The 27,690-nt window shown below is 32.6% G+C and overlaps 3 protein-coding genes across 5 annotated transcripts; 1 reads left to right on the top strand and 2 right to left on the bottom strand.

The window, feature by feature from the left end:
• Positions 1 to 1,570: 1,570 nt before the first annotated feature.
• On the top strand, positions 1,571 to 6,091 carry LOC129881173 (probable LRR receptor-like serine/threonine-protein kinase At5g63710). Of its 2 annotated transcripts, XM_055955556.1 has the most exons (11): positions 1,571 to 2,207; positions 2,335 to 2,467; positions 2,580 to 2,651; positions 2,860 to 3,003; positions 3,215 to 3,286; positions 3,524 to 3,589; positions 3,918 to 3,988; positions 4,069 to 4,212; positions 4,320 to 4,661; positions 4,746 to 5,140; positions 5,490 to 6,091. In XM_055955556.1, exons 1-11 carry the CDS (start codon positions 1,985 to 1,987, stop codon positions 5,799 to 5,801), a joined length of 1,974 nt encoding a protein of 657 aa, XP_055811531.1. In that variant the 5' UTR covers positions 1,571 to 1,984; the 3' UTR covers positions 5,802 to 6,091. The 2 variants fall into 2 exon arrangements, with proteins under 2 accessions (XP_055811531.1, XP_055811532.1); XM_055955557.1 differs by lacking the exon at positions 3,215 to 3,286 and having other exon boundaries at positions 5,490 to 6,090.
• Positions 6,092 to 6,654: 563 nt separating this feature from the next.
• On the bottom strand, positions 6,655 to 9,988 carry LOC129879105 (protein terminal ear1 homolog). Its single transcript, XM_055953505.1, has 4 exons — positions 9,346 to 9,988; positions 7,975 to 8,061; positions 7,415 to 7,577; positions 6,655 to 7,055 (listed from the first exon to the last, which is right to left on the bottom strand). The coding sequence occupies exons 1-4, from the start codon at positions 9,933 to 9,935 to the stop codon at positions 6,876 to 6,878; spliced, it is 1,020 nt and encodes a 339-aa protein (XP_055809480.1). The 5' UTR covers positions 9,936 to 9,988; the 3' UTR covers positions 6,655 to 6,875.
• Positions 9,989 to 15,008: 5,020 nt separating this feature from the next.
• On the bottom strand, positions 15,009 to 22,223 carry LOC129881172 (uncharacterized). 2 transcript variants are annotated; one of them, XM_055955554.1, is made up of 12 exons: positions 21,848 to 22,223; positions 21,133 to 21,279; positions 20,816 to 20,930; positions 20,620 to 20,714; positions 19,039 to 19,151; positions 18,754 to 18,791; positions 18,222 to 18,457; positions 17,707 to 17,800; positions 17,425 to 17,615; positions 16,720 to 16,939; positions 16,241 to 16,408; positions 15,009 to 15,563 (listed from the first exon to the last, which is right to left on the bottom strand). In XM_055955554.1, exons 1-12 carry the CDS (start codon positions 22,064 to 22,066, stop codon positions 15,409 to 15,411), a joined length of 1,791 nt encoding a protein of 596 aa, XP_055811529.1. In that variant the 5' UTR covers positions 22,067 to 22,223; the 3' UTR covers positions 15,009 to 15,408. The 2 variants fall into 2 exon arrangements, with proteins under 2 accessions (XP_055811529.1, XP_055811530.1); XM_055955555.1 differs by having other exon boundaries at positions 19,039 to 19,142.
• Between the last annotated feature and the right edge of the window lie 5,467 nt (positions 22,224 to 27,690).

The raw sequence follows: 27,690 nt of genomic DNA, 5'->3' as shown, positions 1-27,690 counted from the left end.
CTCCAAAACCTTTTTCTTTTTTCTTAAGCTTTTAGTAGAAGCTTTTTCTTACTTTTTTTCCTCTATTATTTTTAAAAAAATTCTTTTCCATTAGAAAAAAATAAGAAGAGGAGAGAGACTAGTATTAAAAAATGCAATAAAGTTATTTATTAATAGAAAAACGTGTGAAATTTTATTGATTATGCTTCAATCAAATGTTTATAATTTGTTGAAATATATTTAATTTCATCAAATCAGAAACTCCCTTCATATTTTTATTACTATTATTTGTTTATGCAAATATTTATAATATGAGATGAGAGAAAAGAAAACGATTGTTAATTCAATGGGGATAATTCTTGCTTTTGTCTAGAGTATATTTGATTTGATAAGACGAAAGATATATTCTTGAACAAATTATTTTTTCAACGTTTGATTAACTTATGTGAAATAATTTCTAGTCCTGTAATTATGACCGCATGTCAAATTCATTAATATAAATTTCTAATACTTAGATATTATTATTAATCTTCGATAATAAAAAAAATACCACCGATTTGTATTTGTGTTTATGCTATCATTCCAAAAATAAAATAAAAAAATCTACCTCAGCTTTGTTGAATTATCCTGTCTTTTAATTGTGTATTTTTGAAAATTGGCAAAGTGGAGAAACAATCATGTCTTTTTTCAATTATTTTTCCATTATCTAATCTTATGGTAAAATTTAAGTGGAATAGGATAAAAAAGATGATGAATAATTGTATTAAAGTTGTCTTTTATAAAAAAAGACCATCTTTTTCATATTTCATTCAAAGCAAAACATTATGAAAACATTGCCTAAATCATCTTTGCACCTTTTGAAAAGTTTTATTATCAAATTATAACACATTTATCAGCAATTTAAAAGGTTGTACCTTTAGAAGTAAAAGAAGTACTAATAAAACGACAAGAAAATTAGAAAACAACCCAAATATTGAAGTACTAATCAATGAAGTATGTATATGCTTGTGTTTGGTATTCGCTTTAAGATTTGTTTAATTTGGATTTGTATTGATAAATTCTATTTTGGCAATTCAAACTCGAGATGTTTGATTAAATATAAAAAAATATTTATCACTTTACCGCAGCGTTTAATAATTTAAACTTTTTCGTGTGCAAAAGGCAATAATATTATAATCCTTAGAACCACCCCTTATGTGTAATAGTGCTTCAAATTCATCAAACTTAAATATCTCCATATGGCCTTGCAATTGAAAAATCCAAAGAAGGATTAAAAACTATCACTAAAGCCAAGAGCTTGTGAGAGTGTAGTGATATGATTAGTGCAAGAAGAACAACTCAGTACACAGCATAAAATATTTATGTAGGAGGTGTTAATGCAGGACTCGAGAAAGAGTTGCATCATAAATATTTAATAATTTTAATTAAACGAAGATAACTTTATGATTTCACGTGATGATTATCCAATAAAAAAGACATTATTCTCTTTTAAAGAACAGGAGAATATGATCATGATCATTGATTGCATTTGGGCTCTAAGCATCTGAATATTAAAGTAATAAAGCAAAGAGAACAATGTGTTTTTCCTGTTATTAGTAGTGGCCTTCTCATTCACCACCAACTCATCACCAAGTAGACTCTTTTCTTAGCTCCACTCACCCCACCCCCACCCTACTCAAAATTGTTCTATTCTTACTTTCTTGAATGCTTTGTGGGTCCCACCTTTACACACTACACTAAACCCCAATTGCCATTTGAATCTCACCTATTCATCATGTCATCAATTATCTACTATTACTCTTCCTTGTATATCTTATGCACCCTTCAAAATGCTATGTTGCGAAACATTCATATAGTTCACCTCAACTTGTTAGGTATCGAGGCATAATAGTTGTTATAATATTATTTTCTTCATAGTAGTTAGAGGTCATTTTGCCTTAGCCTTTAAATGAACCTATGTTAAGGGGATTCATTATCCGTAACAAGCCTATCATTTAACGTATGTATGTCATTTAGTTCGATTTGTTTCGGGCTGAGGCACAATTATTATTGTTGTTGTTGTATAAAGTATTGGAAACAAGGAGGAGGATCAATTGGAAGCTCTCCTATGGTTGATAAAGAAAATTCAATGTCCAGAGCCTTTTCGTTGCGGAATTTTCACTTGAACTTGCTGCTATTCCTACTTTTATGCAGCAATGTTCTCTCCTCAAATGATCATGATGTTGAAGGTATAGATTTATAAGTTTTGGTTACTGAATCTGTGAAAATTTCATATCCTTTCTTGTGTTACTATTTCAAAATAACGTGCTAATAACTGTTTTCATTTATTGAAATCATATGTTATTTATATTTCAGGTCATGCTTTAATTGAGTTGCTGAAGGCTCTGAATGATTCTAACAATAGAATCACAGATTGGAACATTAATTTTGTGTCTCCATGTTTTAGTTGGTCTCATGTTACATGTAGGAATGGAAATGTCATATCCCTGTAAGACTAGTTCTTTCCTTTTTTCTTTTGGTTTCAAGTAAATCAAGTCGATTCATATAGTCAACCTCAATTTATTTGGGACTGAGACGTAACTATTGTTGTAATCAAACAGGAGCTTAGCTTCTAACGGATTCTCAGGAACACTTTCACCGTCGATAACCAAATTGAAATTTTTGGTTAGCTTGTAAGTATACTGCACTTCGTATTAAAATTAGAGTTAATGGTCAAAAACACACCTAAAGTATCTCGATTTTTCGAGTTTCATACCTAAACTATCACCAACTATTTAATCAAAACACACATCAACTATCAGTTGTTTCCTTTTCCAACCTGAAATATCACCCATTGTTCGAAAAATGAAGTGTTTCTAAAATGGTAATGGAACTGTGCAGGGATTTACAGAACAATGATCTATCTGGTGCCTTACCTGATTACCTTAACAGCATCTCAAATCTACAAAACTTGAATCTTGCAAACAATAGTTTCAATGGCCCTATTCCACAAGCTTGGGGTCAGCTCTACAATCTTAAACATTTGTAAGTACTTGTTTTTCTTTGTTCTCTCCGTTTTCCTAAAATACCAAGGAATGTTGCTCGGAATCTTCAAAAATGGCAACATGTGCATTTCTGGAGGATCCAGCATGGGTGCGACAATATTTTTGGAGTCCTAGCAGACCTTAACATAGTTCTTATTAAATAGTTCTTGCAATAAAGTCTTTCTATGATATGTCCTTTTGTCCTGCATCAGGATCATGAGAGGAAATCACATAACTGGAACTGTTCCAAATTCACTTATAAATATCACAGGCTTAAAAGAACTGTAAGAACTATGTTAACCTTACGAGCATATTTTACTCTTCCTTTGAAATTTTCAGTTGGATTGAGGCCTACATTGCTCAGTCTCTTCAAAACTACTATAGGATGTGTGTCGGATCCTTCAAAAGCTACCATTTTGGAGAGTCCGAACAACATAGAATGAGTTGTTGCTTGATGTTTTCATTTATTTCTGGTAATTTAATTCCTGCTTGTAGTTCTTACTTGTTTCTATCTCTCACAGTGATCTGTCCTCCAATGATTTGACTGGAGGTATCCCACTGCAGTTGTTTTCAATACCAACATACAAGTAATGTCATCATTTATTCTCTTTCTTGCCAACTTATTAAGCCTTTCCATTTTGATGTTGAGCTCTAAAAAGGACAACCCTATGCACGAAACATCCCATCGTTCACTCAGGGCTACCATGGTGCAAGCATCAGTAGCTTATTCCATAGCTCGACCCCATGACCCCTATAGGTCATATGGAGACAACTTTTACATTGCTCCAAGGCTCCCTTCAACTGATACAAAATGAAAATTGTTTCTCATGAGTGCATTATTCAACTTGAAGCTATTATTATTGACTTAGTTGCTTAACTATGTTGTTTAACAATCATTCTATTCGTCGCAATCAGTTTTTCAGGAACTCATCTTGCTTGTGGCAATAGATTTCAGAAACCCTGTGTTTCTAGTTCCTCTGTTCCAGGTTAATAGTCTTGTCACAAATGCATCTTTCAGTTCTTAGCCAACAAAATGATAGTTGTTTAAGTGATATTTTTTCAACAGTTTCTAGCAGAAGACCAAAACTTGAGGTTGCTATTACTGGTGCAAGTTGTGGTGCATTCCTTCTTCTCTTAGTTGGGGCTTTTATCACATATCGATGCAATTATAAACGTAAACTCAAACAAGATCAATTTTTTGATGTGGAAGGTATATGCTTTACTTCTATTTCTTCAACAGAAAGAGTATATGGTTTTTCTGTACTAAACAAATTTCCTTAATAACTTCAAATGCCATCTGTTTTTATGGCATTTTAGGTGACGTTGAACGTAACATTTCACTAGGCCAACTAAGAAGGTTCTCATGGCGCGAAATTCAGATTGCAACGGACAATTTCAGTGAAAGCAACATTATAGGACAAGGAGGTTTTGGTAAAGTTTACAAGGGCTATCTTTCAGACAACACGAAAGTGGCAGTGAAAAGACTCACTGATTACCACAATCCTGGTGGAGAGGCTGCATTTCTAAGGGAAGTGCAGTTGATCAGTGTTGCAGTTCATCGGAATCTCCTACGTTTAATTGGGTTCTGTACAACCTCTTCTGAAAGAATTCTTGTTTATCCGTTTATGCAGAATCTTAGCGTTGCATATCGGCTAAGAGGTATGCCCCTTATTACTCAACCTCTTCTTGATACTATTCAGTGTGTTAAGCGTGTGTTTGTGTGTTTTTTTCGCTCTTCATCAGATTTAAAACCAGGAGAGAAAGCTCTGGATTGGCCAACGAGAAGACAGATAGCATTTGGAGCAGCACATGGTCTAGAGTACCTACACGAGCATTGCGATCCTAAGATCATTCATAGAGATCTAAAGGCAGCAAACATCCTCCTAGACGATAACTTTGAACCTGTTCTTGGAGATTTTGGACTAGCAAAGCTAGTTGATACAAAGCTGACTCATATTACAACTCAAGTTCGCGGAACAATGGGACACATTGCTCCAGAATACTTGTCTACCGGAAAATCATCTGAGAAAACAGATGTTTTCGGATATGGCATTACCCTTTTAGAACTTGTAACAGGGCAACGAGCAATTGATTTTTCGCGGCTTGAAGAAGAGGAAGATGTCTTGCTACTGGATCATGTAAGTCCTACTCCCAACTCTTCTGAGAATTAATACCAAAGACTTTTTAACTTTGTTTATTTTACTGTACCAAGGATCTTTTAGATATATAACCTCTATGTGGAAGTCAATGTTGGACCTCTAAGGTTCAACGTATACACAAGATGTGTGCAAGTAGCTTTCATGCTCAAGAATGTGTTAACCTATGTTGCTCAGACTTTCCAACTCCCGTGTCAAATCTTCCAAATGTACGCTACTTTTGGAGGATCAGGCACACACTTGTCCATATTTGAAGAGTCAGAGCAACATAACTTGATAACTATGTTACCATTTGTCTTGGGCTAATCCTTTTTGCTTCTAAAAACTACAGATCAAGAAACTACTAAGAGAAAAAAGGCTAGGTGACATTGTGGATGGAAATATGAAAACTTATGAACCCAAAGAAGTAGAGACAATCCTTCAAGTTGCATTGCTTTGCACCCAAAGTTCACCTGAGGAACGTCCGAAAATGGCACAAGTAATCACAATGCTGAAGGGTGTAGGTTTAGCTGAAAGATGGGCAGAATGGGAGCAACTTGAAGAAGTAAGAAATCAACAATTTTCGCTCATGTCGCGACAGTTTATGTGGGCTGAAGACTCAACACATGATCAAGAAGCTATACAATTATCTCAAGCAAGATAAACAAAACATGCACAGAAATGTATGTATAACTACTTCTGTAATAAAAATGCCTTCTTAGTTTTAGCTTTTGCTGCAGCTAGCTAGTTATGTGTCATGTAAGAGTAGTTATACCGTAAGCTACATAAGGCGCTAAGGCGTCTTTTTTTTTAATTTACGATGTATATATATATATATATAAAGAGAGAGGGGTCTTTTGTACGCTTTTTGACGATATAATACATTGAGAAGTATCCAAAGAACAAATTCTTACCAAAATACCCGTGTTAGATCTCCCTCAAAGGAAAAGTAAATCTGAAATACTTAACCATGTACTAAAGTTACTGCTATTGATAGTGCATATGTTGATATGTATTGCTTGTAAAGTTTTCTTTTATTACTAACGCAAGTAAACTTCTAAATGTTCTTAAAATTCTTATTATATTTTCTTTAGGAATTTTTTTTAATGCAATCGTAGATATTATGCAATCAATCTACTGCACAAACAAAGCATCCAACGCAATGTAGGCAACTTTATAATATGAAGAAAAAGTATTAGACTATCCATACGAAACATTTTAATTTAAATTCTTGATTCCACCTCCTAATATGAGATTCTTACCAACTATTTTTTGATTACCTAATAATATAATTCTTTTACACTTGGTCTTAAAACAAATATACTAGAGAAAGAAAGTAGTCGGAAAATACTACATGCAAATTAAAGGCCACCTTACATTTACATACTACATAAAGGACTAGTCACTAAAAACTAAAACATAAACAACATTCATAACATCATTGCAATACTAACCTAACAAAGTAAATACAAACAAGATTCTTAAACATACCAATACTAAACATAGAACCTAAGGTTTCCAACACATAAAACATAGATGGATAGATCCAATGTTTCCATTTCACCCCAGATCATCGAAAAACTCGAGCCCCAGGGAGAAAATGAAAACACTGGACATAGATCAGTACAACATAAAACCACTTCTAAGCTAAACTATGTTGCTCGGCTCGTCCAAAAATGCTTGGGATGTATAGCATTTTTTGGAGGACTCGAGCTACATATATACAGCTGCTAAAGTTCTAATTAGTCGTGTCACTGGGCAAAGGAGCTGAAGGACCTGCAGCCAGTTTGCCAATCGTCATTGGCGTTGTCAACCTAAATGAACCGTTCCTCGGAGGGGAGAAAACGACTGGAAGATATTCATCAGTGTCACATACAAACTTTGACTGCGAGAAATGTTTCACCAATTGTTCCTTGCCCTGAAATTCAACGTGAAAAAACAACCAACATAACAAAAATAATGTATCTATATAAAAGACTTAAACTACAAACCTCAATTGTATGACTTGTATTGTTTGCTAGTTCTTTCTTAGAACACTTAAATGAGCAATTTCACCAATTTCTTATCATGACTTTCAAATATATTCGTCTAAAAGACGTTGTAACTCTCGTCTTACTTGATAAACGCTACATTAAGTTACGAAATAAATTCAGTTTGTCAAAACGTGCTAATATTTGGGAGTGAGGAGAAGCCAATATTGTCATATTTCTAATAGAACCTCTTAATTACAAAACATTTGCAGTTATGAAAGGTCAAGAAATGTGAAGTCACTTTTACCTGAATACGAGCCCAAGAAACTTCACAAATCTTCCTCGATGAATAAACGCCCGTGGGAGTCTCAACACCATGCCATTTGAAGTACTTGAGAACTTTCCTAATCTCTGAAGCAGCACAACCTGATGTGAAATTGACAAAAGCATAGCCCACATTGTTGTTGGTCCTGCATTATCAACACAAAAAATTAACAAAAAGTGTAGAGCTAAAAAAATAAAATAAGAGCAAGACATCATTAACAAAGAAAATGAACGTGTTAAAGGATTTATACCGATACAAAATATAGAAAGAAAGTAACTAGTCTTACTTATTTTTCAAGTTACTAATTGTTTAAGTGGTCGTTTGGTTTGGAACAAGGATATATCTCACTTGGGACTAAAGAACACTAATATCTTCATACCAACAATGTTAACATGCGAAAAATGTAATCCCAAATTTTATACCTGGATTCGCATTCTAACAATTCTTTGTAGGGGAATGTGTTAACTAATCAACAATATGCTGCAATTAGGTTAGTAAAAATGCAACATTAATTAATAGGCATTAAATAGTAGAAGTATTACCTAAAATCAATTGGCAGATAGAGGAAATCATACTCCCAATGATTCAAACAGCAGTAATGATCAACAAAAAGCATGAATGGTTCTCTCCTGTTAAATAAAATCCATTCAAAAAAAGAGTTACTTCCTCCCTTCTATATTAAGTGAATTAGTGAGACAATGAACACATATTAAGAAAAACATAATTTGAACTATACTTTCCACTATTGACCTTTGTAAAATCATAAATATAACTTTGCAAATAGTGTGATTTATCTACTAGAAAATATAAAAATTCAATAAATGAAAAAGCAAATATAAAAAAAAATTCAAACAACTATCTTCAACATTGAACAATTCAATTATTTTGAACAATGAAAAATACCTCAATATGAAATGGAGGGAGTATATTTTTTGTCAGAAACTAACAGATTCATAAATATGCCTATATCAAAATTACTAAAACGAGGAGACAAGTAATTAATGGGAGAAAAGCACACAAAAATTGCATTTAATACCCTAATCAATCATTTATAATGAATACTGAGTGCATGTATCACCATAGTAATTGTACATTGGGATATGAACAGACAGTGAAAAAATTGAAGTCTGGAAAATGCATAGTAACACTAAAAAGGTCAGATAAACTAGTACCCAAATGGAACTGAGACCTAGGTTGTTTCGACTCTCCAAAATACACTAATTTTGAAGAATCAGACGAGCACATGTCGATATTTTGGAGAGTTTGAGCAATGACTAATACTGTCATATCTGTGTCAAAATCTAAAAAACTACACTAAATTTGGAGGATCCGACAAGAACATGTCGATATTTTTGAAGAGTATGACAATATAAACTAAGACTAATGCTATATATGATCATTTCAAAAACAAAAATAAACAAAAGGTTAGTGCAAAAACCAAAAGTAAAACAACAGATACTGGTAACTAATACTTATTTTCAAATCTCAATTTCAACATGCAAAAACTAAAAAATGAAAATGGTAAAACAAAAAGGGAAATACTAATGAATGAAGCAATATTTCAAGAACAAGTACATGAAAGGTCAAGTTCAAAAACAAAAGCAACCAATATGGCCATAATAGATTTTATGCATTCAAATCTCAGTTTCAATTTTCAACATGGAAAAATGAAATATTAGATCATTTCAATAACAACTACATGAAAGGTACATATGCAAAAACGAAATGACCCATATTAGATCATTTCATGAAGAGCAAGTAAATGAAAGCTAAGTTCAAAAAAACAGAACTGACCCATATAGACTTTATTACTTAAAACTCAATTTCTACATGCAAACAAATATATAACATTAAAAAAAAAGGTTACGCAACTTGAAAATGTCTAAAGATTTGACCTTTAGCATATCACAGACCTGAATTGATTGGGTATGTTTCTTATCATCACAGTAGTTTTGTTACTACTGAAAAAGAGAGGAGGAGATTTGCATGGAGACATGGAGGAACCAGTTTCTTGATGTGTTTTCCTCGTAAAATATCCTTTTGGCTTCCAAGCACTTTCAGTAGCCCTCATCAACCTAGGTGGCAAAAAGGGTTTCTTATTTTTCCAACTTTTCTTCATGCCAACACTAAAGATCTCATCTTTATCAACAAAAGATTGATATTGATGTGTTTTTTCAACCCAAATCCAATTCTTCTTCACCCCATTACTAAAGATCTCACCTTTATCAAGAAAACACTGATTATGAGGTGTTTTTTCAATAAGTAGTTGTTGATGATGAAAATCTTTGTGAATCCAATAAAAGGGAACATTTTGTTGACAGTAGTAGTAATACCCTAAGTGGTGATATTGAGGCTGTGAAACATGAAATGGCACTACTGATGGCTGATAAACAAGTTCATTGCCTTGTGGAAGAAAAGGGACTACATCTTTTTCATTAGAAGTTGTTTTAAACTCTTGTGCATTAGGATTCAGTTCTTTTTGAGTACAAATTGTTGCTGCCATAGCTACAATAAGAGAAAAAAACAATGAACTTTTTCAAGAAACAAGTGGAGAATTCTTCCTTTTGTGTAAACTATATATTACTCATCACTAATATACAGAGGGAGGGGTGTGGGGTGGTGATTTGGTGGAAGGATGAGATATACAAAGAGAAAATCTTTCATGTGTTTCTCTAAAAAGGTGATGGAGTATGTAGTAGACTAGTAGTATTACTGATCACATAGGGTCATGGAAAACCCCTATAGTTATTTAATCACATCACATAATGTAATAGGAGTATTATTTTTTCACTTCATTTTTACTTGTTCATCATAAAATTTTACATATTTTAAAAATAGTAATTTAATGACTTATATTTTCTTTTATTTGTTCATAGGTACTTTTGCTTTTCAAAGTTCAAATCATCTTATTTTTATTAATATTTTAAAGTATTATATTTTTATTATATTAATGCGATAAGTATGACTTGTAGTATTTTGTGTATAAAATTTTTAATACCTAAATTTTATTTAAAAGTATTAAGTTATTATATTATGATTAAATTGTAAAAATTAGTTAAATTATATATAAGTATTAGTTATGCAAATTATAGGTATTTCTATATGTTATTCCACTTCTTATTAGCATAAAACAATACAATTCCCACGTAACTTATTGTGTATTAGTTACTCTCTTTATTCCATATTTAATTGAATTATTGGCCCTTTTTTAATGTACAAAGTGAATTTTTCAACATTCAAGAGAATTATTGAAAAATTATTCTATTTTTGCTTCTCATTTATATTTTCTATGTGATAATTTCAAAAAAGTTAATTGCTCATATTTATGATTTTACTTTGATTTTTTTATATTTTCAAGAATAATTTGAGAATTAAAAAAAAGCAAAAGTAAAAAATGGTGTTCAATTTTTATGCTAAACTTTTTTTTATAAATGTGCATTGCCTCATAAATTCAGTTAATATGCAATATTGAGAGTATTAATTTATTCCTTTAGACATTCTCAATATTTTCTCTATTGCATATTATTTATCTATTTATATGTTTTATAAGAAATTATAAATAAAAAAATATGAATTCATACTATATTTAATTTACAATTTAGATATTTATTTATAATTTTTTTAATAAGCTAAAAATATACTAAAAAATTAATATAAAAGAGATAAGTGTCAAAAACATACCTAAACTATCTCATTTTTTTGAGTTTCATACCTAAATTATTAGAAGTGTAAGTTTTATACCTAAACTATCACTTATTAGTTTGAGAAATTCATATCTAAACTATCACTTATTAGTTTGAGAAACACACATCAGAGGTATGTGTAATACATTTTCTTTACTCTCTCTATTATTTTTGTAAAATCCTTGCCACATGGATAAAATATTTCACTTTGACAAAAATTAAAATAAACTATTAATATTAATTAAAAGTTAAAGACTAAAATATTTTTATCCCCCCAAATGAAATTATTTTAAAAAAATTATTTTAAAAAATAAAATTTAAAATATTTTTCTTACCTACTCCACCACCTCCTCTCCTCCACCCCTCCCGACAAACCCCGTCCTTTTATTTTTAAAAAATTCTTATATAAAATATTTTTAAAAAAATCATACTTCACCCCCCTCCCCACTCCTTCTTTAAAAAATGTTATTATTTTTATTTTTTAAAAAAATATATCCGTCCTATCAAACCCTCCGCTCCTAAGTTATTTTTATTTTTTTAAACATTTTTCTCGTTTGAAGTTAGATATTTATAAATATTTTTAAGAATTTTTTTTTCTACTTTCATACCAAATATAACAGAAATAAAAATTGTATTTTAAGAAAAGTCTTACGGCAAGTAAAAAATATTTTCCTAAAATCATATGTATATATCTAACACAAAATGGAAAAAAAAAATTGAAGCGGAGGGTTAGGTGGGGCGGGGGTAGAATTTTTTTAAAAAAAATATAAAAATAATATCTAAATTATTATTTGATGGGGGAGAGGGTGAAGTAAGAATTTTTTTTTTAAAAAAATTATAATAGAAATTTAAAAATTAAAACTAAAACTAAAAAATTGGGAGGGTATGGTGAGAGAAAGTGATGGAGTGGGATAAAAAAATATTTTATATTTTATTTTATAATTATTTTTTTTGAAGTGAGATAAGAAAAAATAATATTTTATTTTAACTAATATTAATAATTTATTTAATTTTTGTCATGGTAAAAGATTTTGTTCATGTATAGTGTAATATGATAATTTTTTTAAAATAAAAGCAAAAATGTAGTGCACATACCATCATGAGAGTAGAATAAAAGAGAAAGATATATTTATTAAACTAATAAATAATAAATTAAATATAAAATTAAAAAAAAATAATTTAGATGTATTGTTGATATTTATCTCAATATGAAATAATGTGAGTATGGTTGTTTGTCTTTTATGTTGGGAATTGTTATCCAAATAAAAGAAAGAGGATTATATTATAGGGATTGGAAAGAGAAGGCAAAGGTGTCAGAGAAGCAAAAGTATATATATTCACAAAAAAGGGGATGTAAAATCTGTGAAATGATGGAAGTTGGCAGATTCAGATACTCTAATTATTACACTTCATTTAATGCAATACATTTGGCGGCCAAAAACCTTTCTCAAGGATTTTCTTGATTACACCAAATATATATATTTTTAAAAATTAGATTTAAAATTAAGTTATTAGGATTTAAGAGAGATAACATTAGAAATAAAGATAATAAGGATAAAAATGAAAGTAATTTTGGGTAAAATTGATATGATTTAGATATGTGAAGAGGAAATGTATGAATATATTAATGCAGAGTTGTGAGATTTTTCGGCTATGAATGATTTTAGGAAAGCTAGAGACGGACAAAAGATATATTTAAAAAAATGATTAGATAGGATATGATGATAGCGTCAGTTTATCGAGGATAATATATAGGATGAAAAGTTGTAAAGCATATGGATTAGAATAAAAAGTTATCAGATTATACTAAGTAGGTCGTTGCTTGCTTATCTTTCATACTAGTAGTCATAGTATTACAACAACAACAACAACAACAACAACAACACACTGAGTAGTAGTCATAGTATTATTTTTGTAATTTTTTGTCCTTCGACGTCAAACGTACTATATGTTGTTTCTTGCACTTTGGTTGTTGTGATATTTTGTTATTGTTGCGTCTTTTTTTGTTGAATGTTTTGACATGTTTTCGTAGTATTTTTTTATGACTTTTTTATTTTAATTATTTTCTTTTTTAATATATTTTGAAATAATTTTTCTGAAGTCGAGAGTCTATTAAAAACAATATTTTTATCTCCCAAAATAGAAATAAGACATATATATACATTTTACTATCGTCAAATTTTATATACTTTTTACTATCGTCAGATCCTACTTGTGAAACTAAACTAATGTCTTGTTTTGTAAAATAGAACAATATATGCCTCATTTGTCCTTTAAAGCTCTTTATAAGCGCATATATATAAGTTAAATTCTTTATATTATAGTTTGTATTTCTCATTTTTAATTTAATATATCAAATAAATATTCTTAATGTTATTTATATTTTCCATCTTGTAACCCCATATTAGTATTTAATACTCTGTATACTTTATTATCCAAGGGTCAAAGACGTCCAAAATTATGTAAATAACCACACACTAGCTAGTCCTAGGCCTAAAGAAAGAAAAAGAAGCAAATAGCAATAAGCAAAATGACATGTTTCTTGAGTTGACATTCAATCAAGTACTACTTTTTTTCCCTTTCATTTTTAATGCTATCCTCCGTTTTAATTTATATGACTGTTTGAATTTCAAGAGTCAAACGAAAAAATCTTTAATCGTGATTTAGATCGTTAATTTCTTCACAGCAATTTGTTCGTATGGTCGTATGTCGGAATGTGATGTCAAAATAAAAAAGTTCAACTCTCAAAATTCGAATTATATCATGTAAATAGAAACAGAAAGAGAATCAAAATATCAGTTTACCTTTTACCAACTTACAAAATTATAGTTTCCTTATTTGACTATAAAAACAAGCAACTGCTTTCAAAGATTCACTGTTTGTTGCTTCTACTAAATCACCAAAAACATGCTGTGTTGGGACAGTGTTTTTGACAAACCAATTTAATAGGTTTCCTATATTTCAATAAAAACACCTACTACTACTACTACTACTATTCATATTTCAATGGCAAAAACTACTCCACACTGTTTTAAAAGATTTTGGCTATATATCCTCTTCATGTTAACTGCCATTTCTCAGATTTTGCTTATTCTTGTTGTTTCTTAGTTTGACCATACCTTTTTTAGCTAACACACCATACCTTGTACTATATAGGATATCACAATCTGAATTCAGAAAGTAGAAAACTCAACTGTTCATTTATGTACAGTTTAATTGGAGGATGTTTTTCTTTTTGGTCTGTTTAGTTGATGCTGGACAAGAAGTTGCATTTTCTCTTGGACTATAGTAAAGTTTGCACGATTATGAACCTTGCTTTTCGGTTTGACTTTTGAAAAAAATAGTTCCAATTGGTTTAGAATAGTTTTTTTTTTTTTTTAAGAGGAAAGTATTGAAAACACACTTCAATTTTTTATGAGTTTCATTTTGAACTATAAATAGATTTAAAAACACTCATTTACTTGACTAATTGAACTTAAATACATCCTCATCTTGTAACATGAGACCTCTAAATTCTTGTTAAGTTTAAGAGTATTAAACACTTAACACGGTTTTTTATTAAGTCTCATGTTTCTACAAGAATTTGAGACCACTTAATATGTCATGTGGCAGATTAAAGATGTACCTAATTTTAATTAGTCAAGTAGAAAAATGTATTTAAAATTGTCAATAGTTTGAAAGCAAAATTAAAAATTTGTGCCAAGTTTAGAGTATTTTCTATGCTTCTCTGTTCTTTAAATATACATACCCTTCATCCTAATTTATAAAGAAGCGTTTTATCCTCATTTTGAGACTATGCAAATTTAGTGGAGCTTCAATATGAATGCATTTTACCAAATGCATAGTGAAGAATAAGAAAATGCATGAATCAACTCTTGAGAAAGATGAATCCCTTAAACAGAAGAAACCATATAGGTGCATTTCTTATGATTCATGTATCTCCATTCATAAAGCAGTTATTGTAGTCACACACGAACATTTGATTCTAACAGCAACAGAATAAAAAGAAATCCAGAAAACCTATGACGATGAATCTGGTATTATCGCTACAAAAAAGACTTAAGAATGGGAACTTAAGGAAGGTGGCGAAGAGGTGATTGCCATCTAAAAGCACCAGAGTTCCCACTCAAGCCGCTCTTGTCATTTCCAATTCTTAATTAAGCTACTTGACTCTGAGAACATTGTAACCAAAGCAACTCATCATCATTGCATGTGCTGAGTTCATCCAAAAACAAGCAGCAATCTTTCTGACCTTTACAGTTCATTGATGTTAGGACTAAGTGGAAATTCAGCTTAGTTAGTTTTCTTCTCGTCTTCTTTCAGTGCTGGAGTATCTGAACTACTGGCAGCTTGATCCACATCTTCCGCAGCAAAACCAAACTCATTCACCCGTTTCTTATCTACTGGATAAACCCATCTCTGATATAGGTATATCAAAAATATAAGATCTGCATGGCAAAGGCAGATGAAATATCAGTAACCCAATTGGCTAATTGGGTGAAAGCTAATGCACAGAACAATACCACAGAATCGCATAGAACATTTGCAATGATACACTTCTAAAACAAGACCACAAAAACTACTGGCTCAACATCATTTCAGCTGAAGACACGTGTAAAAGGGACAGTAGCATCCAGACTGTTTATTTACCATTCCTTTCATTTATACAATAATCATCAGTACCTATAAATGGCAAACTCTAAACTGCATCCAGTATATGAGCTGTTGCAATCAAATAACTAAGTTCATCTTTTACAATGGTTAAAGAGCTCGAACTTCTGCAAAAATGTGAATAGCAACCAATATTGAATTCCCTAACATTGAAAACACATACTTGGCATCTCGAAAGAATACTGGCATAGATCATTTCCCGTGCATGTTCTTATCTAGCTGGTTACTTGGTTAACCAAGAAATTCTCAAGATCTTGAGACGGTCACTGAATTCTCTAAAGAGAGTGTACAACGTTCTCCGACCTTGAGCTTATGATACAAATATGAATTCAAGTACAGCATTGAACAGGCAATACTAGCTTAGATTCCAACGGTCATAGAAGAGAACAATGCCACTGCTTAACCCAATAAAAACAATCAATCGACTAGAAAGAATTTTACTTCAAAAACTTACCATCACGGAACACAGACAGGCGATGTAGCATTGGCATTTTTATCACAAATGCAAACAAATCATCGATGATGGTATTCAGAAATTTGTAAGTCATCTGCCTCCAAGGTAAATGAGCAACAGACTTCAGTTTATAATTGATGAACAACTGTGGACACATCATAACAAAACCTGCAGCAGTAGTAGTAGAAAATAATTAGATTAAGAAGAAGCAAAGTGATATCAGCATATGGTATTACAAGTCCCTGCTTTAAATGGTTTTAAGAATACAAGCTTATCGAAAGTGCAAACTGTGCACTTCTCCATCTCAACATATCTATTCAAGGAAATTGTAATATCAGCTTGCAACATCATCCAAAAATGTTCAACAATTGATCAAGCTACATGAGGCTTAAAACTACGTTACTAGATCCAAGATATCAGAAGACAAAGAGTCTAGAGAAATGGAGAGCAGTCATATGAAAAGACTGACAGAAACTTACCAAACATATAAACGCAGCTTGTCAGGGATGAGAGGATCCACGAATACCAACTCTTGTGGCGGTCATACATTAGAGAGTATATGGCAAAGCACACGGCAAGGAAGAACAACACATAGGACAAATATTTCATGGCAAGATCATCATATTCTTTCGTCTTATTTCCAGCATATGATTCCCGATCTCGGAACCTCAACATAGGTATTCTACCAGATCTGTCAATCTAGAAATCAAGGAAAATTAGCAATAAAACTACTGATGGTTTGAATTTGAGCTTAACCAGACATAGTACATAAAAGAGAAACATTAGTGCTGAATAAGACATTGAAAAGTTTGAATTCTCAACTATTAATCACAAGTCCCATATAGTATTATATCCCCCAAGCCACTCAAATTTCCAAGTTCATCAAAATAATTACTATGAGAACCCCACGAGAAGCAATTATGTAAGATAAAGAGTGTGTGTGTGTGTGTCCTGAATACTAGTCAATAAAGAAGAATCAAGGGTAAACAAAAAAATAATTTGGATGATTCAGAAAAACATTGGAAATATCAATACAATCTTGACTCAAACTTCCAACCATTGTAACAGCAAATAATGGAGAGAACTGACAATCAAACACCAATATGAAATTAGAAGATTATTATGACAACCACTGATAATTAAAGAGCTAAACAAAAATTTGACTCCATTATTAGTGATCATACCTCAATGTGCATGGCCTTCCCTATTTTCCAGAACTCAATACAACAACCAACACCAGAACTTGCAAGTATCATCCATGAAGTATCATTATCAAGCAAATACAGGAAGACAATAAACTGGCAAAAGAAGTTCACGACCACTGATTTCGCAGACAGCCCTTCCATGGACTTGTTTTTATTCCAAAACTGAATATCTGCAAGGAAAATCAAATTTATTCTGAATCCAATCTACTCCACACTTCCTGTAATTTCCTTAGAAGGCCAAATGCTCACTACTATACTTACCATTCTTGAATGCCAGGAAATCAAATAGTGAATGCATTACTGAAACAATCATAGTTACCCCCAGAAGATATGGATTTCCTTCCAAAAACACTCTCTGGAAAAAGTGTAGTAAATCACATGTCAAACACATAAATAACAGATGTTGCTAAAATTTCACATAATTGCTACAGCGATCTAAAGCAGGACTCTAATATGTCAGTTTGGACTTCCGGAGTTGAATTTTTTAAAATATTCAGGGGAAGAGAATATGCAAATTGGTACTGATGTAACCAGGTAATATGCATAGAAAAAGGTAAGCATATTCTAGATAAATAAAACAGAATATACACTAATAATGTACTTTTCCAGCTTTTCTATTTTGTAATTTCCAGTATGTTCTTGAGCCTTATGGAGTCTGCATAAAATTCATGTTTATCTACTCACTACTCAGGCTTAACGACAAATCACTCACACCTGGATATTTCATGTGCAAAAATGTTGTGCCAATGGGTACTGCAAAACAAAGTAAATGATACCTTTAGTTCATCAGATTCCCCGTCGAGCATGCTACCATAACTACGATGAATCTGGAAGGACTGGTCCATCTGTAGGAATAGCTGCCATTTTGTCATGCTTATGGGACTCACCTCTAGATGCAGAGGCACCTCAGTTACTGTATCATTGATAGCTATTAATTTATCCCTAAGCAACCAAAACTCATTGAAGAAAACAGTCGGATAGTAGTTTCCTGCTGTAGATTCAATATTTATGTCTAACAAGACAGGTCAAGGAATTGAACAGTGTGATAATGTCTTTTGCGAACAAGAAGAGCAGACAAAGATGCCAACTCACAGAGAATAAATAAAAGAGCAAAAAGAAGAAAGGATTCAGCGTGAAGGAAATCATAAATTTGCATCAAACAAGTTCACCAATATCTTCCACAAGTTCAATTAAGATGCTTCTTGCCTTCTGCATAAGTACCTTACTATCGAAACTTTTTTAGCAGAATACATTGTGTAAAAGGAACCCATGAGAAAAAAATAAAGAGACAGAGGAAGTAAAGGATACAAGGAGCAACAATAGGTGGAATGGCATTTGCAGTGTATCTGCAAAAAGAAAAGAGCAGAGTATGGAAAAAATAACAAGATGTTAGAATTGTATAAAGGAAAAGGAAAAGCAGTTCAACAGATCAGAAAGAGAGACACATATCTAGTGTAACAACACAAACATATAACAGCAAAATACTAAATGTAAGATTGCCATTTTAAATTAGCAACAGAAAACATAGCTAAATGAAACCAAATTTACTATTCAAACCAGAACTCTAAGAAATTGCTGGTCAAGTAGGCATACCTTGTGAAATCATCGACCAAGTTGATTGTAACATTAGGTTTCCAATATGAAATCCATTCAGGGGGACCATCCTCCTTAAGATCATCTTGAGCTTCTTGAACTGCCTGAGGAAACTGCTCATCATACTCCATGATTATATGGTGATGAAAGGGATGACAATGCATTTCAAATAAACAAAAATTATCACACCACAATGTAAAATAGTCAAAAGACTGGCGCATTCTTGAACACTGCATTCTACAGGCTCAGGAGTTGATGTAATAACATAAAATAGTCAGAAGATTCGTTCTGCTGGCTGGGAGCCGATTTCATAACGTAAAATAGGCAGAAGATTCATTCCGATGGCTGGCAACTAGGGCTGTTCACAGTTTTGGTTAAAACCAAAACCAAACCGAAAATTTAATCAAATCAAATAAAAAAACCGACATTTGGTTTGGTTTGGTTTGGTTTTAAATTTGAATAACCGATAATATTTGGTTTGGTTATGGTTATAGGAAAAAATAACCGAATAAATAACCGAACCAAACCGATAATTATATACATAAAATTTATAATTATTTATATGTATAATATTAGTTTTTCATAAATAATTAAAGATATTTTATACCTTTTAATTATTAATTTAATATTAATCTACTTATTTTTAAGGCCCAACAATCCAAGCCCAACTCTCAAGCCCAATTCTAAATCCTAAATTCCTAATAAGCACTAAGCACTTAAGCAGCAGGCAGCAACATAAGGTAAAAGTTAAAACTTTAAAACCCTAGTATCTATTTTTCTTTTACATTTCTGTTCCTCTCACGTTGGTTTCTCACAAAGTCACAGACCCACAGTCATAGACTAACAGTGAAGGCTCAAAAGCAATCTCAACTTCTCAACCCCAAGTACAAGATTGTCAAATTTTGAGAAGGTTTATAAGAAGTTTTTCAAATTTTAAATTGATTTTAAGTTGTTTTCTTTTTTGTTTAGAATGTTTAAGTTGTTTCCTTTTCTGTTTCGAATCTCTGTGGGCCGTGAGGAAAAAAGAGCTTCGTAAGAATTTGAAGAATGTAGAGAGAGAATATTTGAATTGTCTCGGCTAGTCATAAACCGAATAACCGAACCAAACCGAACCAAACCGACAATAACCAAACCCGTGGTTATTATTTTACTTGGTTTGGTTATGGTTTTAGACATTTAATAACCGATTAAATTGGTTTGGTTATGATTTTAATCAATAACCGACCCAAACCGAACCATGAACACCCCTACTGGCAACTGATGTCATAATTAAATAGTCAGAATATTCATTCTGCTGGCTGGCAGATGACAACATAATTAAATAGGCAGAAGGTCCATTCTATGGCTGACAGATAATGTTATGATTAAATAGGCAGAAGATTCATTCTGCAGTCAGAAGGCCCATTCTGTTGGGTGGAGCCAAAGTTAAGAATCTAAAGGATAAATTTCAGGAAAATGGAGGCAGTAAAGAAATTCATCAGGCATTAAATGTAGAAACAAATGATCTCAATGCTCACGCCATGAAAAAAAGCACGCAGATATTACATACAAACACTTTCGGATATAAAAACACAGGTGTACCTCAGGAATGGTGACATCCTCCTTCGAGTCTTCAGAATTTCTTAAAAGGCTCTTCTTCTTGTCTGCTTTAGATTTGGGTAAATATGTCACAATAGCTGAGTTCACAAAAATAGTAAATTAGAATTAGGCACTCAAAAAATTCCACCTTCTATCACCATAGATAAGGACAAAAACTTCACAGATAACATGATCTTACAATATGTCCGTCCAAAAGCAGCCAATGGCTGATACTCAGGATCATTTGGATCGGGAGAATACCCAGAACGTGCAAAGAAAACATGAGCATAAACACTCCCATTGTTCTTCACTGCCTGAGAGGAAACAATCATAGGCAGCCAAGTATTGATAAGTACTGTGCCACAGTAAAAGATAGTGCAAGACAATAAAGACCAATGCATCCAAAAGAGAAAGGCAGTATCCTGAATCAATGTTTGTTCATATTGAACAACACATTATAAAGGCAGTTAAGGTTGAAGATCTTACATTTACCAGTTTCCAAAAAAAAAATGTTACCTCAGATGGATGATACTTCAAAGAAAGAGACCTGGTACTCTCTGGTCCCCAAACTGCATATGGTATATTTGTCTCATGCCAAATGAGTGCACCTTCATTCCCGAAGTCACTGAACTTTTGTTGTTCGGAAAGATAGAACCACATGTCCTATTAAACATCCATGCCAGAAACTTTTTAAGTTGAGCATAATTTGTCGTTAAATAAGATGTTGCATTCACAAAGCAGTTCTCAGAAATACTTGGCATAAAATTGTAATGGAAAGATGAGTTAAAGGCTCCCCTACACCCACCTCCTCTTTACCCCTCCACAGGCGTCCAATTCATCAAAATTTTCATAATTGATTTATTTTCATTGCCTTTTCATCTTTCTTCAGAAATGTAACAATTATAAATTGCTTCAGCATAATGGCAGTGTTGGGTGCCATGTCTACATTTCAAAGACCAAAAAAAAATACATGTCTTTGATTCTTCTTACAAGTATTCTAAAATAGTTATTAATCTCTCTAAAAACATAAGCTTTTAGATAGATTATTACGTACCTCAACATCAATATTATAAGAGTCAAATTTACTTACCAATTGTCACAAAAAAAATAATTATACGAGCCAAATATAGTTTTCTTGCAGCAGATTCAACTAAACTCCCTACATAAATAATAAACTTCACATAGGCCGAACACACTAATTCTAATTTCTAATTAGATAAATTCAACTAACCAAAGGTTCGCCTTTGTTGAAGAGATTTGAGATCTGGAGATTAGGAACCGACGGATCGGACATAGGCTTTTTCGGTGAGAAAAACTTGGAAGCAAAGTACCAGAAAACCGCTATTCTTATTACCCCCGTCAGCATCTGTCCAATTCCCCGCTGTTGTTGCTGCGGCTGCGCCGCCTGTTCCTGCACTTCTCCGCCACCTCCATTCGCCGGTGGCGCCATCGATTCTTGTCGCAACTAGCTCGGCTTATACTTCAAGTTCTCCGATCACTTGCCGCCGGCGATAAAATACCGAGAGAAGTGAAAGAGTGAAAACTAGTGAAAGCGAGAGGTTTTATATAAATCTCGAGGCGATTGAAACAGAGAGATATTTTATTTTATTTTATTTTATTTGTAGGGAGAAGGTATAATTGGAATAGAAATCTAAAGAGGGGACACTAAAATTAAACAAAAATAATCTCAACCTAAAATTTAGTACTATTAAATTATATAAATTTAATATTAAATTTCTTACCTCACTGCTTTTCATAAAAAAAAAAATATTAACAAAAGCAAAGGATTTCTTCAAATAACAAGGGTTTGACTAGATATCCTATCAGATTTGGTAGACTTGAATCTTATATCTATGTGACCTAATCAATTCGATTTTGAGATGGATAAAAAAAGATTAATGTAAGGTAAGATTTTGTTCCAACCTCCAACAGTTTTCATTTTTGTGCAAAAATTTATTGTCCGATTGATTTCATCTATTTCATGAACGGAATAGGGGATGATACAACAATACAAGCATCATGCTGCTAGGCGAAGCAGTCTGAATATTGCATCCTGAATGGCGAAGGTCCAGTAGCTGAATGAGATTCAAAGTCTCATGCTAAAGAACGTGGAGGTTTGAGTCGGTTAATACAACAACAACAACAACCCAGTTTGATTCGACAACGTGGGGTCTGGAGAGGGTAAATTGTACGTATACCTTACTCCTAAAGGTTTGAGTAGTTAATCATGATTAAATATAAAAATATATATATATATTATCTATTTATTCAATTTGGCATGAATACGAAATACCGATCAATTTCATCATTTAAAAGGTTAGAATATATTCGCACTTTGTGTTCACATCAAATCATATCAACTTAGCTAAAATAGTTAAGTGATTTAACGAACTATTCAGACAGTGAGTAAGTTTTAGAATGAGAACGAGGGAGAATGGAAATAAATGATTTTTATGCTCCACTATAAGAAAAGTGTTGATTACATGGGGATTTTTCTAAGATAATACAGTAAAATTCTTATGTAATTTGATTACCTGCGAATATTCTCACAAAATGAAATCCGATAGAAAAACCTTCGTAGGAAACTCTTACCTATGGATTTATAGAAGCCCCAAACAATTACATGAGCAATTAAAATCCGCATGTATTTTATTTACGGATTTATCTGAGATAACTATCAAAATTTCTTGGCAAAATTTCTTATAAAAAACGAAATTTCTTGTGGATTTTCATAGAAATATTTCACAAGCAATTCTCCATGAAAATCCCCAAGTAAATCCGTAGGAGTTTGGAGATGAAAATTTGTGAAACAAAAAGAAATTTCTTGTCGATATATATAAAAATATTGCTCAAGATAATTCCTATGAGAAGAAACACGCAAGAACCAACAAAAAACACAATTCACGTTAGCCATTTCATAAAATACACTTGTCACATGTTCAAAAACTAGTAATCCATTTCATGTTAATATGACCTGCTAAAGTGTGTCACTGGAAATAAGCAGCCATTTCATCTAAATGAAAATACAACTCAAATTTGAATCCTAAATAGTAATATCATCTATCTCAAACTTAATCTAGCCATTTTCAGTCACGTTATCATGGTCGGAATGAATCACTTTCAGTCAAGTTATCAGAGTCATCACCACTTTCATTTTCAAAAGCTTCATTATCTTCTTGAGATGATTGCTCATTTGAAGATGATGCATTGTATACATGCTTCTTCAATAAGTCTAATTCCTTCCTCATCCTTTTATTTTTGCGACTCTCTTATTGCAATTGCGCATATAAGTCAGCATTGGAAGCATTTACTTGGGCTTTAATTATCTCATCAATTTCTTTTGGTAAAGTCGATGTTGATTGCTTAGATGCCTTTACAGATCGATTCAGGGAGCCAAGACCTTTAACTCTTCCTTTTTTTTCCCTCCAACAGATTGCACCCAAATATCCATTTGAGTTAATTGAGAAGATTGACTAGCTAAATTAGTTTCTCCTTCCGCAGCTGATGCACTTTGAGAAGCTAATAGTTCTTGTTTCTTTCTTTCAAAGTCATTCTGCATCAAAACAGATTATTTGAGATCATATATAATCTCAATTTGAGATCAAAGCAGATTATTTGAATAGCATAGCAGTGATAACTTTAATGTTGTCAGTGGAGCCGTCTGGATCAAATGGAAAACAAAAATATGCAGAATTTAGCATGACGACCAAACATAAATGCCTTCTATTTTTCCTTATCTTTGATTGTATTTTCCCGAAACAGAAGTGAAATATATGAATTGTGGGGATACCAATCGATCTGATGGAATAAATATAAAGCGAATCCACCACAGAAGTCCACAACTCACTTCTCGAAGTTCAGAAACTATAGGCAATGTATAGCAGAATGTCATTGAAAACACAACTCACTTCGCGTTTTGTTTAGTTTAATTGAAAGCTCTTTATGGGACATACTTTCACAAAAATTGTATCTATAAACATTAGTATCTGCAACACAAGTACAAAGTCTTATTGGAGCCGAAAGAGAATCATCAAGTAAAGAAAGATTGGACTATATATTCTGGTGGGAACAATTCAGGGTACTATCAAAGCGAACGTACAGGGAGAGGTGCAGAGACTATTTTGACAAGCTCCGGTTAGTTTAATCTTTTCCCTGGAATAAAGGGAAAAGATGGTGTTTACCAACTGAGCATAAAAAATATTGCTGAACATAAAAAATCAACCAAAGATATCAACTATTTCAACCTTTTGGTGGAAGAAAACCAGGCAACTTTTGTTAAAGGGAAATCCTTAACAGTAAGACATAACCTAGATGTCTAATGAAAATAGATCCAAGGAGAACATACTATATGGTAAGCTGGGACTTCTATTGAAAAAGCATTAAAGGGCTATGGATTCCCAAAATCATTTATTAAGCTAGTAATAATCTGTGTAACATCCACCAAATTCACAATGATGGAGACGGGGTATGGATTCTTTGAAGGGAGAAGCGGATTAAGGCAACACAACCCCATGCAACCCCCTTGTTGGTTGTCCTTGTTATGGAGAACAACCCTTGTTGGTTGTCCTTGTTTAATCTGTTGGAGGGGATAGTTGCTTCACTGATATTGATGTTGTTTCTTCTCACTGGAGGTTACTATGTTCAGGTATTCAAATTAGAAAATAGCTATGTTGCTCGAACCCTCCAAAAATATTGCAGGGAAGCCACCACAGAAGTCCACAACTCACTTCTAGAAGTTCAGGAACTATAGGCAATGTATAGCAGAATGTCATTGAAACCACAACTCACTTCGCGTTTCATTTAGTTTACTTGAAAACTCTTTATGGGACATACTTTCACAGAAATTGTGTCTATGAACATTAGTATCTGCAACACAGGTACATAGTCCTATTGGAGCATATAGTATCTGCAACACAAGTACAGAGTCCTATAGTATCTGCAACACAAGTACATAAATTTTTTTTGGTTATAGGGAGATGGAGTTATGAGCATTAGAAGGGTTGGGATGGTTGCTTTACTGATATTAATGTTGTTTCATCTCACTGGAGGTTACTATGTTCAGGTATCCAAATTAGAAAACAGTTATGTTGCTCGAACCCTCCAAAAATGTAGCCGCATCCGTGTCGGATTCTTCAAAATTCACTACTTTTGGAGAATCCAACACACACCAGTCAACATTTTTAAAGAGTCCGAACATTAGTACTTATAACATTTTCATTCATGCGCAGAAAAATTGAAACCAAGAATCCTACTCAAGTTAAACTTGATGATACTTCTTTTATCATATGTCAATAACAAGCATTTTCCAAAATCATGTCTCCCTTGATAAATATTTTTGCAAACAACCAGTATGTACAAACACATAGTTCTTCAAGACAAGAAATCAGTATGTACAGACACAGAATTCTTCAATCAGGTTGCCATGAATGTGGAGTGCATATGTAACACTACTTAGAGAAAATATTCAATCTACAAAAGAATAAAGTGAATAAACACTTACATAAGTAGTTTCAGCTTTCTCTTTTACCCAATTTTTATCACTTTTCTGGCGATGAGTTCGAAAATAAAATTCTGAAATTGATGGATCTTTTCCAGTAGATTCTTTCTGTAATGTAGGAAGATATTGGAGTAATCAACGTTGAATATCATATTCTTTTCTTGAAAGAAATATATAAGAAGATTTATAATTACCATTCTCTTATATATCACGCGATGAGGTATACAACCACTTGTATGAAGTGATGCACCAGCATTTGAATCACGATTTTTTCTGTTTTGTTCGGACTTTATCTTGAACATAGGAGACTGCCAATGGTCCTTCATCTCCTTGAATACCGCATCCCTCATCTAATGTGGCTTCACAAGCAAGTTCCTTCTAACATCTTGAAAAAGTTGAGTCATCCTTGCAGCTGGTCTTTTCTCAAAATTGCGTCGTATAGCATCATTATAGTGAGGGAGCCATTTAAATTTTTTCTGCATATATAAAATGAAAATCACATTAGCCATATGATCTCACACCACCTGTATTTGAACATGAACCATAATTTATAAATTTTCTTAACTTGAATTCCTCAAACCACATATCATGAATAGATACTGGGAACTTCTTCCATGAAGGTCTAGCCAACTCAAATTTACTACGAATGCACCTAGCAATACCTTCAATAACTATCTTGTGAGGATCAAATCTACATAAAAATACAGTAGTTATCAAACATATAAGCAAATAAACAATTTACCTAAGCAAATATATTACTATAAGTTAGTCTTATTACCCATCCCCTTCAGGTACAATCCAGATTTGATGATTACCGTCTCCATTGCCAATTGCACTAGATGACGTGACTGAAGTCTTATTGACCGGCAGTGACATCAATGGTTCAGATTCTTGATTTATAAGTTGGGAATGATTAGAATGAGTTTGAAATTCAGTGTTATGAGGTTGGGATCGATTGACCTCAAGACTAGGTTGATGCAAAAGAGGCCATTTATATGAAATGGACCAGTTTGAGAGTAGAGGGATTGTGATGGGATTATGGGAGGCAAAAATTTAGTATTATAAGGTTGAGATCGATTCACTTCAAGAGTAAGTTGATGCGAGGAAGATCCATTGACATGAAGTGGACCAATATGAGAATGGAGGGATTGTGATGGAATTATGGCAAGCAACTGAACTGTTTGTCTCTCTTTTGTATGCGTCTTTCTTTTACTTGGTTTTCCTCTTTTATCATGAGACTGCCTATCTCTTTTAGATCCTATACCCGACATCTGCAACAAACAAAGAATCATGTATTAGCGATGTAATCCCTAAACAACGCATGAATAAACACAGTGATAACGAAAATTAATGATGACAAGACAATATAACTCAGGAATACTTTTTTTCAACTTAACAGATTATAAAAGTATTGTTCTGAATAGGAAGCTGGAAGAGCTCAATCTGATAACATATTTGAAACTGCAAAAGGTTACAGTGGTGCCAGCAATAACTATGCCTCAGTCCCTAACATGTTCGGGTATGCAAACAGTTCCAAGTACATCAACTACAGAGCAGCGGTTATAAACCAACTCCAT

The sequence above is a fragment of the Solanum dulcamara genome, chromosome 2, assembly GCF_947179165.1.
Source record: "Solanum dulcamara chromosome 2, daSolDulc1.2, whole genome shotgun sequence".
Taxonomy (NCBI): domain Eukaryota; kingdom Viridiplantae; phylum Streptophyta; class Magnoliopsida; order Solanales; family Solanaceae; genus Solanum; species Solanum dulcamara.
The sequence above is the reverse complement of the archived record's forward strand: the minus strand, read 5'-3'. Positions and strand labels throughout refer to the sequence as shown.

What these genes read in the sequence shown, in the direction of transcription:
- LOC129881172 (XM_055955554.1), bottom strand. Translation starts at nt 22,066, where the DNA reads ATGGCGCCACCGGCGAATGGAGGTGGCGGAGAAGTGCAGGAACAGGCG. An exon ending in TGAAGTATCATCCATCTGAG is followed by an intron (nt 20,931 to 21,132) that starts GTAACATTTTTT and finishes GTTTCCTCTCAG; the next exon opens with GCAGTGAAGAACAATGGGAG. An exon ending in GGAAGGCCATGCACATTGAG is followed by an intron (nt 16,940 to 17,424) that starts GTATGATCACTA and finishes CTTGATTTCTAG; the next exon opens with ATTGACAGATCTGGTAGAAT.
- LOC129879105 (XM_055953505.1), bottom strand. Translation starts at nt 9,935, where the DNA reads ATGGCAGCAACAATTTGTACTCAAAAAGAACTGAATCCTAATGCACAA. An exon ending in AACATACCCAATCAATTCAG is followed by an intron (nt 8,062 to 9,345) that starts GTCTGTGATATG and finishes TTTATTTAACAG; the next exon opens with GAGAGAACCATTCATGCTTT. An exon ending in TTTCTTGGGCTCGTATTCAG is followed by an intron (nt 7,056 to 7,414) that starts GTAAAAGTGACT and finishes GTTGAATTTCAG; the next exon opens with GGCAAGGAACAATTGGTGAA.
- LOC129881173 (XM_055955556.1), top strand. Translation starts at nt 1,985, where the DNA reads ATGTCATTTAGTTCGATTTGTTTCGGGCTGAGGCACAATTATTATTGT. An exon ending in ATCACAGGCTTAAAAGAACT is followed by an intron (nt 3,287 to 3,523) that starts GTAAGAACTATG and finishes TATCTCTCACAG; the next exon opens with TGATCTGTCCTCCAATGATT. An exon ending in ATGTCTTGCTACTGGATCAT is followed by an intron (nt 5,141 to 5,489) that starts GTAAGTCCTACT and finishes TAAAAACTACAG; the next exon opens with ATCAAGAAACTACTAAGAGA.